The 14,015-nt window shown below is 45.0% G+C and overlaps 2 protein-coding genes across 5 annotated transcripts in view; one reads left to right on the forward strand and one right to left on the reverse strand.

Annotated features, from left to right (window-relative positions):
* LOC121641561 overlaps window positions 1-10,389 on the forward strand; it is a 27,400-nt gene extending 17,011 nt beyond the window's left edge. For 3 of the 4 annotated variants that reach the window (XM_041987788.1, XM_041987787.1, XM_041987789.1), the window contains exons 5-6: window positions 9,898-9,975; window positions 10,189-10,389. In XM_041987788.1, the coding sequence (XP_041843722.1) occupies window positions 9,898-9,975; window positions 10,189-10,376 (266 nt within the window). In that variant the 3' untranslated portion in view covers window positions 10,377-10,389. The remainder of the gene's footprint in view (window positions 1-9,897; window positions 9,976-10,188) is intronic. The other variant, XM_041987790.1, reaches the window with a different exon arrangement.
* On the reverse strand, window positions 10,385-12,381 carry LOC121641563 (cocaine- and amphetamine-regulated transcript protein-like). Its single transcript, XM_041987792.1, has 4 exons — window positions 12,090-12,381; window positions 11,473-11,747; window positions 11,110-11,193; window positions 10,385-11,019 (listed from the first exon to the last, which is right to left on the reverse strand). Exons 2-4 carry the CDS (start codon window positions 11,578-11,580, stop codon window positions 10,912-10,914), a joined length of 300 nt encoding a protein of 99 aa, XP_041843726.1. The 5' UTR covers window positions 11,581-11,747; window positions 12,090-12,381; the 3' UTR covers window positions 10,385-10,911.
* Window positions 12,382-14,015: the final 1,634 nt, after the last annotated feature.

Genomic DNA, 14,015 nt, shown 5'->3' on the forward strand with positions numbered 1-14,015 from the left:
TAAGCTCAGTCTTGGACAGATTTAGCTGAAGGTGGCGATCCTTCATCCATGCAGAGATATCAGCAACATGCTGATATTCACATTGAGATGTTGTGTCGTCAGGTGGGAAAGAAAGGAAAAGCTGAGTGTCATCTGCATAGCAGTGGTAGGAGAAACCATGAGAGCTAATGATGCACCGAGTGAGGAGGTGTATAGTGAAAAGAGAAGAGGGCTAAGCACCGAGCCCTGAGGCACCCCTGTTGTCAGGTCATGTGATCTGGACACGCCCCCTCACCAAGATACTTTGAAGGATCTTCCTGTGAGGTAGGACGTAAACCACGAGAGGACAGATCCTGAGATACCAAGCTCCGAGAGTGTGGAGAGCAGTATATGATGGTTGACCATGTCAAAGGCAGCAGACAGGTCCAGCAGTATAAGGACTGAGGATTGACCAGTGGATCTGGCAACCCGTAGGGAATCAGTAACTGACAGGAGAGCAGGTTCAGTAGAGCGGCCTTGCCTATAGCCAGACTGATATGGATCTAACAGGCTGTTGTCTTGGAGGAACTGTGAGACCTGACTGAAGACGGCACGCTCTAGGAGTTTAGACATGAATGGAAGCAGTGAGACCGGCCGGTAGTTTCCAACCTGGGCTGGGTTGAGTGTGGGTTTCTTCAGCAGTGGGGGAACCCGAGCTTGCTTGAAGGCAGAAGGAAAGACACCGGATTTAAGAGAGGAGGTGATAATATGAGTTACTGCAGGTTTGATTGTAGGTAAAATGTTCTGCAGGATGTATATTATAAATCATTCTTTCGGCTTGTGTTTTTTTAATCCTCCATGCTAATAATTTGCCTGCTTTTTCACCCTGATCATAAAATGCCTGTTTAGTCCACATTAAGCTCTTTGCCACTTTATCAGTTGTCAATTTATCATATTTGGCTCTCATCATAGTAAGATTATGTAATTTTCCAGAATCCTTGCTGCGATAAAATTCGTTCTCGAGAGTTTTAATTTGTTTTTCTAATGATTGGATTTCTTGATTGTATTTTTTGTTTTGAGTGCTGGTGAAGCTAATAATTTCTCCCCTTATATAAGCTTTAAAAGCTTCCCATCTAATACTGGCCGTGGTTTCCTCCTTGTTTAGCTCAAAATATTTGTCGATGCAATTGTCTACAAATTGGATCCTTTAACAAAAACGTTTGCAATCTCCATCTTTTTGAACAATGTTCAACCTTGCCCAGCTGCACTTCCATCGAAACTACGGCATGATCGCTGATTACAATACTACTATATCCACAATTATTTACTTGAGGTTGTAACTCCATAGATATTAAAAAATAGTCAAAGCGTGAATGGATTTTGTGTGAACTTGAATAACATGAGTATTGCCTGTTTTCTGAATTCACATCCTCCATATATCAATTATTCTCAGATCTTGCATATAGTTGTGGAGCACTTTTCTGGTTTGTATATGAGTATTGTCGCCTTGTGTAGACCTATCTAGTACTGGGTCTACAATTAAAGTCACCTCCTAGAATGTAAAGGCCTTCTAAAGCAGACAGTTAAAAACAGTATCAATAAAGGACGGGCAGTCTTCATTGGGGCCGTATACATTTATAAGGTTTATTTTCTATGAAAGAATGTTACCTTGCACAATAATGTATCTGCACCCGGATCTTCGATAAGTTTTAGTGTTTGAAACGGTATTGATTTATGTATAAGGGGGAACGACCCCTCTGGCATGACTAGTAAAAGCATGAAATACAAGACCTGGCCATCTTTTGGTCAACATTTGTATGTCTGATGCGACCAAGTGTGATTCTTGTATGAAAACAATGTTAGATTTTAAACTCTTTATCCTATTTAATACTTGTTTTACTTTGGCTAATTTCCTTATTCCTCTAACATTCCAGCTTGAAATATTGGCATTCAGACTACTTGTTTGTTTTGTTCTCTCCATATAGAGCTTATAGTATCACTCAAGGAAAATTAAAATAAATAAAATAACGTTAAAGTGAACATTACCATAGAAGTGCAAGCTCACACATACATTCAAACACCCATACATACTCAACAGTATAGCCTGTTCTGAACAAATCCCCAGTGAAATGCATATCCCTTCCCCTTGAAAACAGCGAGTTCTAAGGAAGTTGATCCACAGCGGTGGGGAGCAACTTGTCGGTGTGACCTCACCTATATTCCTCACGCTTTATCCATCAACCGTGCACTAAAATTAGTACACTTAACCCTTATCTGTAAAAAAACGTATCTTATTAAAACATACCTGTCAACGAAGTTTGCTTAAAGTAGAGTTTGAACTTCATACACATTCCAGAACAAAACCTGTATATTTAAACCTTTTATCTGCACTCTCAAAATACTTTATGTTCAGGTGTCTCTGTTATTGATCCGTTGTAAAGGTGCAGTCCTAACTGTCATTATTGCCCCTATGGTGTATGAAGAAAACCTTCCCCTCTGGTCTCACTCATCTCGGTCCTCTGCTGTAGCTTGAGGAAGGTTTTTGTAAAACTCTTCAGCCTCCTGTGGTGTTGAAAAGAGGTGTATCTTGCCACTATATAGGACTCTGAGCCTGCAGGGGTTATGTTGAAATCCACGGAAGGCGTTGATGTCAAGGAGTTTCTTTATGACCGAGTGAAACCCCCGTCATATGCAGACTGTTTCTGCAGAGAGATCCTGCACAAATGTAAGCTTGAGCCCATCATGCGTAATTTCTTGTTTCCGTGTTCCTCTACACACAAACTCCTTTTCTTGGAATTTCAGGAAGCGGACCAATACTGCTCTGTTTTGGTTTGGGCTTCCCGAGGCCGCTGTGCGGTGGACCCGCTCCAATGTAAATGACTTCTGAGCGGTCATCCAGCCATTTCAGCAGCATGTCATTAATAAAATCATAAAGCGGCCGTGTCCCTTCCGCACCTTCTCTTATGTCAAAGATGCGCAGGTTCTTCCTTCTTCCCCGGTTCTCTAGATCGTCCGTCTTTGCCTCCAGAAAGGAAATTTGTTTAATAGCTGATTTCAGCGCTGCTTCGGTTTCTTCGAGCGACTTTTCAGTGTCATTGATACGAGCCTCGGCTTCTTCGATAAGGGCTGCATTGGTCAAAACGTCCTGTTTAATCTCTGTCACCTTACTTTCTAGTGCAGTCAAAGCATTTGCCACTCCAGTCAGCCTGGTGCCAATGTTGTCTACAAAACTCAATTCCAGTGAAGTTGGGAAAAAGTTTAAAATGTCAGTAAAATTAGAATAGAATGACTTGCAAACCTTTTCTAACCCATATTTAAATGAATACACCACAAAGACAAGATTATTCATGTTCAAACTCATAAACTTTATTTTCATAAGCAAATAATGATAAACTTAGAATTATATAATTGCAACAAGTGCCAAAGTAGTTGGGAAAGGGGCTTCTTCACCATTGTGTTACATCACCTTTCCTTTTAATAACACTCAATAAACGTTTAGGAAGTGAGGAGACTAGTTGTTGAATCGTTGATAGTGGAATCCTTTCCCATTCTTGCTTTATGTACAGCTTCAGCTGTTCAACAGTCCGGGGTCTCCTTTGTCTTATTCTGCGCTTCATAATGCGCCACACATTTTCAATGGGAGACAGGTCAGGACTGCAGGCAGGCCAGTCAAGCACCCGCACCCTCTTACTACGAAGCCACGCTGTGGTGAGACGCGCAGTGTGTGGCTTGGCATTATCCTGCTGGAATAAGCAAGGGCGCCCATGGTAAAGTTTCTGTTTGGATGGCAACATACTTTGTTCCAAAACCTGAATGTACGTTTCTGCATTAATGGTGCCTTCACAGATGTGCAGGTTACCCATTCCTTGGCCACTCATGCACCCCCATACCATCACAGATGCTGGCTTTTGCACTTTGCGTGCGTAACAGTCTGGGTGGTTCTGTTCTTCTTTGGACCGGAGGACACGAAGTCCACAATTTCCAAACACAATTTGGAAAACTGACTCATCAGACCACAGAACACTTTTCCACTTTGTATCAGTCCATTTTAGATGGGCTCGGGCCCAGAGAACCCTGCGGCGTTTCTGGATGTTGTTGATGAATGGCTTACGCTTTGCAACATAAAGTTTTAACCCACACTTACGGATATGGCGTCGAACTGTATTGACTGACAGTGGTTTTCCAAAGTGTTCCTGAGCCCATGTGGTGATGTCCTTTACACATTGATGTCGGTTCTTAATGCAGTACAGCTTGAGGGCTCGGAGGTCACGGGCATTCAATAATGGTTTACGGCCATGCCTTTTACGCACAGTGATTCCTCCAGATTCCCTGAACCTTTTCACAATATTATGGACTGTAGATGATGATATCCCTAAATTCCTTGCAATTGTACTTTGAGGAATGTTGTTTTTAAACTGTTCAACAATTTGCTCACGTAGTTGTTCACAAAGAGGTGAACCTCGCCCCATCCTTGCATGTGAATGACTTAGCTTGTTCGGGTCTCCCTTTTTTATACCCAGTAACGACTCTCACCTGTTGCTAATTCATCTGTTCACCTGCAAATAGTTGTTTGATTTCCATTCATCCACTTTCTGAGTAGTTATTGACACCTGTCCCAACTATTTTGGCACGTGTTGCTGTCATCAAATTATAGAGTTGATGATTTTCTCCCAAAACAATAAAGTTTATGAGTGAAGACAATAAATATGTTGTCTTTGCTGTGCATTCATTTAAATATGGGTTGACAAGAATTTGCAATTTACTTGAATCAATTTTTATTTGCAATTAACACACTTTCCCAACTTCACTGGACTTGAGTTTTGTAACTTTGCTCCGAAGTCTGACCGCAGAGATCTCAGCTCACGTAGTAAGTCTTCAATGCTACCTATGCTAGCTTCCGTGCTACCCAGTGGACTTGGTGGAGTTATTTTAGTACTTGTCTTGCGTCCACGGGTGAAAATGTCACACTGTTTTATAGCCAAAGGTTTTGACATAGCAATTTCTTGTCCTTTTATAAAAGTCGTTGACAGTTTAGAAGGGTTATTTTAACAAAATCAATGCACGGTCTAGGAGCTTTTTTAACGAGCAGCCATCTTGGTCACGTGACCCCCGGAACCCTCCTCATTGTCATTTTTATTATGTAAGTTCGGGCTGGTCGATGTGACAATATATATCATCTGGACGATAGAAAATGTCTGTCGTTTCATATGAGGCTCTATCGTTTACGCCGCGGTTAGGTGCTTTACTGCAGTATGTTACGTCAAGATGTGTCTCACGGCGTGCCCATACACGCTGCAGTACATTAACAATGGAGGAAGACGGTAGCAGACGAGTTTCAGAGCAATGTAATGCACTACAAGATGACCACCCAACCCAAACCGAAGAGCTTGTACCTAAACAAGGGGCAACTTCTGTTGTATGAATGTGGTTTGGATATTAAAAGACCGACATGGAGCAGACGCCGTTGTTTGTAAAGGACGCCGGCTCCCGGTCCCAACAACAGACTCCAACACTACTGACTTATTTTATTTAAGCGAATGTGAGCTGTACTTTGTCTAATCTCAGGCCTATAGCATTGACATCACACATTATGAAGTGCTTTGAGAGGGTTGTTCTTGGCCACCTGAGAGGACAGGTAGCACATTTTCAAGATCCACTACAGTTTGCATACAGGAAGGGCGTGAGCTCTATTCGAATCATGTTTTTTGATTTTTCTAGTGCTTTTAATACAACCACATATTTTAGCTAATAAGTTATTGAATTTTAATTTGCATAATAAGACTGTTGCCTGGGTTTTAGACTATCTTTTAAACCATCCTCAGTTTGTAAGATGCAGAAATTCTCTGATGATGCTGCCTTGTTGGGCCTGATTTCCCAGGATGATAACCTGGTCTACAGGGAAGAAATGGACTCTCTTGTTAGTTGGTGTGAGGCCAATTTCTTACAGCTAAATGTAGACAAAACGCAAGAGTTAATTATTGATTTCAGGAGAAAAAGGGGAACAGTCTCTCCAGTGGTCATCAAAGGCCAGGCTATTGAAATAGTTGAAAGTTATAAGTATCTGGGAGTTCATCTGGACCGTAAATTGAACTGGAGGAAGAACAGTGAAGCTGTCTTCAAACAGGCCCGGTCCAGACTGTTCTTTCTGAGAAAGCTTCATGCTTTTGATGTGAGCAGGAGGCTCCTGTCTGTCTTTTATCAGGGGATCGTGGCCAGTGTCTTGTTTTATGCTGGACTTTGTTGGGGTGGGAGCATCACTATGGAGGACAAAAGCCAAATGAACAAACTGATTAAAAAGGCCAGCTCAGTGGTGGGGCTGAGCCTGGACTCTGTGGACATTAGTGTGGACAAGAGGATGAGGACCAAACTAAGAACTGTTCTGTCTCTCACAGACCATCCTCTCCACAGCATTTTTAGTGAACTTAAGAGCTCCTTTAGTGGGCGAATGGTGATGCCTCGGTGCGCAACTGAACACTTAAAGTCTTTTGTTCCTGCTGCTGTGCGCTTTTATAATGAGCACTTTTTATGAAATAATTTTGGTTGACATTTATTGTATTTGTATGTCTTTATGGTTGTGTTTGTGTTACACTGATGTTGTAATTGTGTGTAGCAGAGTTAATATTTATGTAGTGTTTATGTTTTTTTATTTGTGTGTAAAGCGTCCTTGGCAATTTAGTTCCCCCCACGGGATTAATAAAGCTATCACTTTTGGGCCGGTGTCCTGGTGTATGTGGAAAAGAAGCAGCGTTGCAGCAGCGTCCTAGCAGCATCCTAGCAGCGTCGTAGCAGCGTCACAGCAGCGACCTAGCAGCGTCCCAGCAGCGTCCTAGCGTCACAGCAGCGACCTAGCAGCGTCGCATTAGCGTCCTAGCTTCACAGCAGCGACCTAGCAGTGTCGCAGCAGTGTCCTAGCAGCGTCCTAGCAGCGTCGCAGCAGCGTCCTAGCAGCGTCCTAGCAGCATCCTAGCAGCGTCGTAGCAGCGTCGCAGCAGCGTCCTAGCAGCGTCCTAGCAGCGTCGTAGCAGCATCACAGCAGCGACCTAGCGTCACAGCAGCGACCTAGCAGCGTCGCATTAGCGTCCTAGCTTCACAGCAGCGACCTAGCAGTGTCGCAGCAGCGTCCTAGCAGCGTCCTAGCAGCGTCGCAGCAGCGTCCTAGCAGTCTCCTAGCAGCGTCCTAGCAGCGTCGCAGCAGCGTCCTAGCAGTCTCCTAGCAGCGTCCTAGCAGCGTCGCAGCAGCGTCCTAGCAGCGTCGCAGCAGCGTCCTAGCAGCGTCGCATCAGCGTCGCATCAGCGTCCTAGCAGTGTCCTAGCAGCGTCGCATCAGCGTCGCATCAGCGTCCTAGCAGCGTCGCAGCAGCGTCCTAGCAGCGTCGCAGCAGCGTCCTAGCAGTGTCCTAGCAGCGTCCTAGCAGCGTCGCAGCAGCGTCCTAGCAGCGTCGCATCAGCGTCCTAGCAGTGTCCTAGCAGCGTCGCAGCAGCGTCCTAGCAGTGTCCTAGCAGCATCCTAGCAGCGTCGCAGCAGCGTCCTAGCAGCGTCGCATCAGCGTCCTAGCAGTGTCCTAGCAGCGTCGCAGCAGCGTCCTAGCAGTGTCCTAGCAGCGTCCTAGCAGCGTCGCAGCGGCGTCCTGGCAGTGGTTCTGGCAGCAATGAGGGAGACATTTCAGCTTCACAAACAGCAACAATGCACAGTGGGTTTTTTCCTACTTTTTTTTTAAATAAAACTGACAGTTTTGCTGGTTTTCTCTGTCAGAGCCCCATGTTTAATATTTTTTTAATATATTTTTTGAAAGGCAATTTTGTTTACAGAACAAAGACTTTATTTTCTATCATTCTATGTTTTTGGTTGTTTTTCATTCATTGTTAATGAGGCTGAGAGTCTCATTAACAATGAAACTGTTTTATTTAAAATTTCTTCCAGTTCCAGTTAAAATGTTCTTTAGTGACTACTGATGATGTATGTGATTGTTGAAGGGGTTGACTTTCAGCCCTACCCCGCCTAGCTCCATTTTTAAGGGGTAGGGGTAGGGGTAACAAAGAGAAATGGGATTGGGCCTAATACCTGGAAGCATCTTACACGCACATGCAGTGTCCAAAATGAACTTTTTGTCTCACCGGCCAAGTTGGCCGGTACATGAAAAAATCAACTGGCCAAACATTTTTTACTAGCCAAATTATTAAATTATTTTACTCTCACACACACATACCTCTATGCACGTTATTTTCTATAATACCATGTTGTGTTGTATCCAAACTGAAACTGAAAGTCACAGCAACATTAAACAAAGGCAACAAGAAAAATGGTTTTATTTAATGAAGTGTTAATGTCTGAATTCATGAACTAAAACCTGATCAGACTCTCTGCTCTTCGTCTGGCCTCCTGCTCCTAACAGTCCTCGTACCACAGAATTACAACCTTGGTGGGATCATTCTCCCTGATTGTTGCTTTTTATTTTAGTGTTTAAAAAATAAACTGAACAAAAATTTGATACAAATTTGAAATTATGATAATTGAATAATTTAATTTGAATTTAATTTATAATTATAATGAACTAAATAACTGATCAATACAATAATAAGTACCATTATTATTGTATTGATCAGTTAATCGGTTGACAAGCTGTTCGTAGTCTCGCAGACTCACGTCACGTTATGCAGCTGTCGTCACCCTCCAGGTTGTAAACAGCTAAGCTAAGCTAACAGGCTAACATCACGTCCAACAGAGTGCTGCTGTGCTGACAGCGCGCCACGCACAGGTGCGTTACCCCCTACAGTCGCCACGCGCAGGCGCAGTTACCGCCTACAGTCGCCACGCACAGGTGCGTTACCCCCTACAGTCGCCACGCGCAGGCGTGTATCGCCTACAGTCGCCACGTGCAGGCGTGTATCGCCTACAGTCGCCACGCGCAGGCGCAGTTACCGCCTACAGTCGCCACGTGCAGACGTGTACCGCCTACAGTCACCACGCGCAGTTACCGCCTACAGTCGCCACGCGCAGTTACCGCCTACAGTCGCCACGCGCAGGCGTGTTACCGCCTACAGTCGCCACGCGCAGGCGTGTTACCGCCTACAGTCGCCACGCGCAGGCGTGTTACCGCCTACAGTCGCCACGCGCAGGTGTGTTACCGCCTACAGTCGCCGTGCGCAGGTGTGTTACCGCCTACAGTCGCCGTGCGCAGGTGTGTTACCGCCTACAGTCGCCACGCGCAGGTGTGTTACTGCCTACAGTCGCCACTCGCAGGTGTGTTACTGCCTACAGTCGCCACTCGCAGGTGTGTTACAGCCTACAGTCGCTGCGCGTGCGAAGCGAGCGGAACCGGGCAGTGAAGCAGACAGAAGGCGCCGCTTTATCCAAACCACTGAACTTTCTGGTTGGGGCTGTAAGCTGCTGATTTATCCTCCAGTTCACCGTGTTTTCTTTAGGAAAGCTGGCCGGCTGCGGCTAAAAACTCCACATATTTACCTGCTTCATTAGCCTGAGCTAAACGGTGAACAGAACTGAAAAAGTGCAGCACGTTCGTTCTCGTGTCACATGCAAGTGTTTGTGTCAGTGCGTGTTTGTGTAGGTGTGCGTTGTTCATACATGCAGACAGCAGAGGAACATGAAGAAGAAATCCACCAAAAGGAAGACTGAAAAACACGACTAATTCGGTACAAACATTTACTCGCATTTTCGGACCCTGCATACATGATGTTACGAGAGAAGTCTGGGTGGTGTTACTGTTACAGGGTAGGCTACTGCTACAAAAATAAATATTTAGTACATACTACCTTTTGTTTGTTTAGTATATCATTTTCACACAGCATTTCCACATTACAATTTTATATGAACTATTCATTAATTGAAATTACAATAAATGTCTATGTCTTGATGTATATCGTTATCAGGATATGGTTCTGACGGTCCTGTCCACTGAGCTGTTTGTGTTTCCTCTGCAGAACGACGTCGTCCCGGTCAGCGTCACTTCCTGAGGACAACAGAACTCAGGACTCAGGAGACTCAGAACTTTACTGCAGGTCAGCTTGTTAGTTACAGTAATCCGATTACGTCTGACTACTTCTGGATCCTCAGAGTTCTGGTGTGGTTGTGTTTGTTCTGTCAAGTTGACCCATATCGGCCTCATTCTGGTTCTGGTACTGTAAGAACTGGTCAGTAGAACCATTAGAACCTCCAGTAGAACTTCCTGCGATTGTGGTCCGATCAGTAACTTCATGAGTTTTCTCTGGCAGGACGACGACAGCTGGGTCTTCAGAGGGACACGACCAGAACCAGGCGCCGCAGATTTAACAGAGCCAATGTTCCAACCCGGAAGGAACTGGATGCCCAGCTGGACCGGTACATGTCCCTGTCCCGGAGCCGTTTGGACGCTGAGCTGGACCAGTACATGCTGATGGCTGGTCAGTCCAATGTGGATTAAGACAGGACCTGGTTCTGGACGGGTAGACGGGTTAGTGACACAAGCAGAGATGTGACTGGTGATTGGTTCCTGCGTTTAGGGGAAGTTTGGTTGATCTCAGCAGGTTTTTCTTTGATGTTGTTGTTTTAAGGGCTTGTTTACTCATTTGAACTCATCTGGTTGTGTGTACTTCACTGACCTCACTATGTGTAGAAACTCTGACTACTGAGGCTGAACTTTTGTTCCATTGTTTGAGAAAAATAAATAAAGATGTTCCCTGCTGAGTCGGTCCCTTCAGATGTTCTCAGACTCCGTCCGGTTCTGCTGCTGTTGATGAACAAACACAACAAGGACCCGATCAGTCATTTTATTAGAAAACCTGCAGACAGAACTCTGAGATCACATGGTACTGTGATGATGTCACAGTGATGTCATCACATTGTTCAGTCTGTTGCTCTGATCCTGGTCTGGATGTATAAGCTGGTTCTGTTCAGACTGGACCGGTGCGGTCCACATCTCTCTGGATCAGAAGACAAGCAGGACGAGGTCATGAAGGTCAGAGACACTTCCGGAAGAAGAAGTTACACCTGGATCCTTGCTGGCAGTCACACAGGGGACCAAAACGAGGACCCTTTTTCACCGAGCACCATGCCCCCACTGAGCACTGAGGGACAGGTAGACAGGTGAGACACAGGTAAGACAAGTGTCCATAACAATACTTCGACTTTGCAGGGACTCTGAGGAAAAGACTCACAGGCGGGAGACGGCTCTGTCTTCGGTCCAACGTTGAAAACTTTCTGCTCTGAAGCTTCTCCAGAACGTTCTGTAGGGTCATCAGCTGGTGGACAAAGATGGGCAGGTGGACAGAGAGACAATAAATGAGTTTTCTTGTGGGACCTGACACATCAGTAATGTGGAACAGCAAAACAGCCGGGAACTTTCTGGAATGGTTCTTTCTGATGCTGCAGGCGTATCTGAGTCCTGATTTGCTGCTGACCTACCAGGTAAACCTGCCTAACCGGTGTTCCTCGATGTCTGAGGACCTGGATCTGAACCTGGATCTGAACCTGGACCTGAACCTGGACCTGCGGTGAGTGAGGGCGAATAGGTAACTCACCAACTCTCTGCTGTCCTCCGTCTCATCTGTCTGGCGCCATCCTGACACGTTCACAGCCAACAGGAGGACACCCAGCAGGACGATGGACAGCAGTTCTGGCTTCGCCATGGCGATGTCCCAGACTTCTGGTCAGAGCTTCATGTGGACGCCATGGAGACTGCGAGCAGAGTGAGGATCACCTGGATGCAGATCAGATTAACCTGCTGCTCCTTATGTAACTAGAGACATCTCAGTCCTAATGGGATTGGACCGCTTTCCACTCCTGGACCTGAACCCTGAGACACAAATAAAGTGTCTTGACGACCACTGAGGACCACCTGATGAGCACCTGTTAATCTGAGTCAATTCAGTGATGTGATGATCAGGAGGGACTGTTTGGAGCTGTGGTCATGTGATCTTGTGTAAAGTTTTTTAGGTTTTTCAAGACTGTGGGGGCGGAGCCTGTTCTCGGTCAGAGTGGGGTCAGCCCCACCATGTTTACAGTGGAGTCATTGGGTCACCTCTCATGTGTTACATAATCGGTTAATCTGTTTCGTCCCAACAAACCTAATCTCTTCCTTCTTTAGGGGATTTAATGACGAGTCTCATATTGTTCCACTGCATCACTCACACCTCACCTGGATGGTCCGTCACCTGGCGGCAAAGTGTGACATCATCACAGGAAGCCTCACTCACAGGATGGAGCCATGCGTTTATGTAGTTTCCATCAAATCCTGACCATCCTTTCTGAATGCTGAAATGGAGACTCCTTGTGGTGCTTTCATTCTGAAATGCCACACTTGACTTCCTGTCAGATGGCCATGACCCCTGTTTTTCATTAGAAGGGCTGAAGCTGATAAAGATGCCATCTGAAAAAACATCATCAAATGAGAAAATATACTTTTTTTTAAACTTCTCTAATTTCAAGATCCAATTACTTCCTGTTTGTTCTTTCAGTGGTTTCGGACTTTAAACTAGGGATGGGCTGATACCAGCATCAGAAATACACGCTGATCCTACCAAATGTAAGGGGACCGGTATCGGCAAATATGTCTGTCTAAACACCATCCGTTACCATGGAAACGGAATCATAATTCTTTGTTTCCTGCCCAATAAACACAGGAATTGACGCAGTCCTGCGTGACGTCGTTGTGAGTTGGTAGGCAGCGAAGCAGCTGAGTCACTGTTGTGCTAACATTTAGTGTTAGCGGTATGTTAGTAATCTGGCGTCATTACTCATTAGAAAATCCCGCCAGCTGAACAGCAACATGACTCATATGCAGCGCTGAAGTTTCCACAGGCGACATGAACGCTGGCAGATTTACCAGCAGAGACTTGATAAAGCATTTTGGTTGGAATCATGTGAAAGAGCAGGAGTTTGTTGCCTGAAAGGAAACGAACCACAGCAATAACAAACGTTGGCAAATGCTCTTAAAAACATGAGGAATCTGCAGAGAAAGTTAGAAAACCACCGAAATAACAGACGTCTGAGATTTTATTATCCTGGATTAACAGCCCCTGTTCTTGGTGAAAAACGTTCCCGTACGTCCAGTTTCAGGACAGTTTTAATGGAAATTATTTGATCCAAGTTTATTTAGCCAATATATACATATAAAACTTTATTTTATTTGCAGACACAGGTACATGAAACACACATTAAAACACATCAGGCTGTGAACCCAGTGCTGTCTCTGTGTAGAAGTGAATGGACAGCAGCGTTTCAAGGGGCTAGCCAGGGCTGCTATGATAACACATAAAACTAAACATGAGCTGCCTCAACAGTTGGCGCCCTTGTGGCCACAAACAAGTGACTGGCATTGCGCCACCTAGGTGCACCAAGCAGCAACCTCATCGCATCATTACAGGCGTAATCGGACTCTTTTTCCTGTAGTTTGACCACAGCTGACCAGTTTAAAACGGTGTGACAGGTTCTGAACAGGGAGCACTTCACAGAATCAGAGCACATAGAGAATTCCCTTATCAGCGTGTTCGCTTGAGCATAAATTTTACAGCGTTGTCGATGGACGTCTTTGTTGTCCCTCCAGTCATCAGATATGACGTGGCCTAAATTTCCTTACAGGCAGTCAGAGGACCGTTAGACAGGAAAACACAGGAAAGGCTGATCTCTTATCATTAGCGCTTCTAGCATCATTATTTGGCTTTCCTTAGCATTATATTCTATATATAATCTACGGCGTACTGAGAACACACCTTCAACGTTTGCTGTAAACCAGCACCACGTGGAGCAGGATCAGGTCGTCGGCATACAGGAGGAGACTGACAGCAGCGTTCTCCACAAGACATCCAGGGTTTGCCTTATTTAACGGATGAGATGGGTCATCCATATAAATAAAATAGGGATAAAATTCCTTCTTGACGTACTCCGTTACTAAGACGAAATGGAGAAGAAACAACATTGACCTCGAATGTGTGATGGGCATAACCAAAAGGATAAAACGCTCACCAAAAATGTAGGAACACCTCTATCTAGTAATTTTACAAATAATTTTTCATGATTGATTCTGTCAAATACCGTAGATGCAACAAGTATAGAAATACTGATG

Source organism: Melanotaenia boesemani, chromosome 6 (genome assembly GCF_017639745.1).
Source record: "Melanotaenia boesemani isolate fMelBoe1 chromosome 6, fMelBoe1.pri, whole genome shotgun sequence".
NCBI classification, from domain to species: Eukaryota; Metazoa; Chordata; class Actinopteri; order Atheriniformes; family Melanotaeniidae; genus Melanotaenia; species Melanotaenia boesemani.

What these genes read in the sequence shown, in the direction of transcription:
- LOC121641563 (XM_041987792.1), bottom strand. Translation starts at nt 11,580, where the DNA reads ATGGCGAAGCCAGAACTGCTGTCCATCGTCCTGCTGGGTGTCCTCCTG. An exon ending in CGGAGGACAGCAGAGAGTTG is followed by an intron (nt 11,194 to 11,472) that starts GTGAGTTACCTA and finishes TTTGTCCACCAG; the next exon opens with CTGATGACCCTACAGAACGT. An exon ending in GACAGAGCCGTCTCCCGCCT is followed by an intron (nt 11,020 to 11,109) that starts GTGAGTCTTTTC and finishes CCTGTCCCTCAG; the next exon opens with TGCTCAGTGGGGGCATGGTG.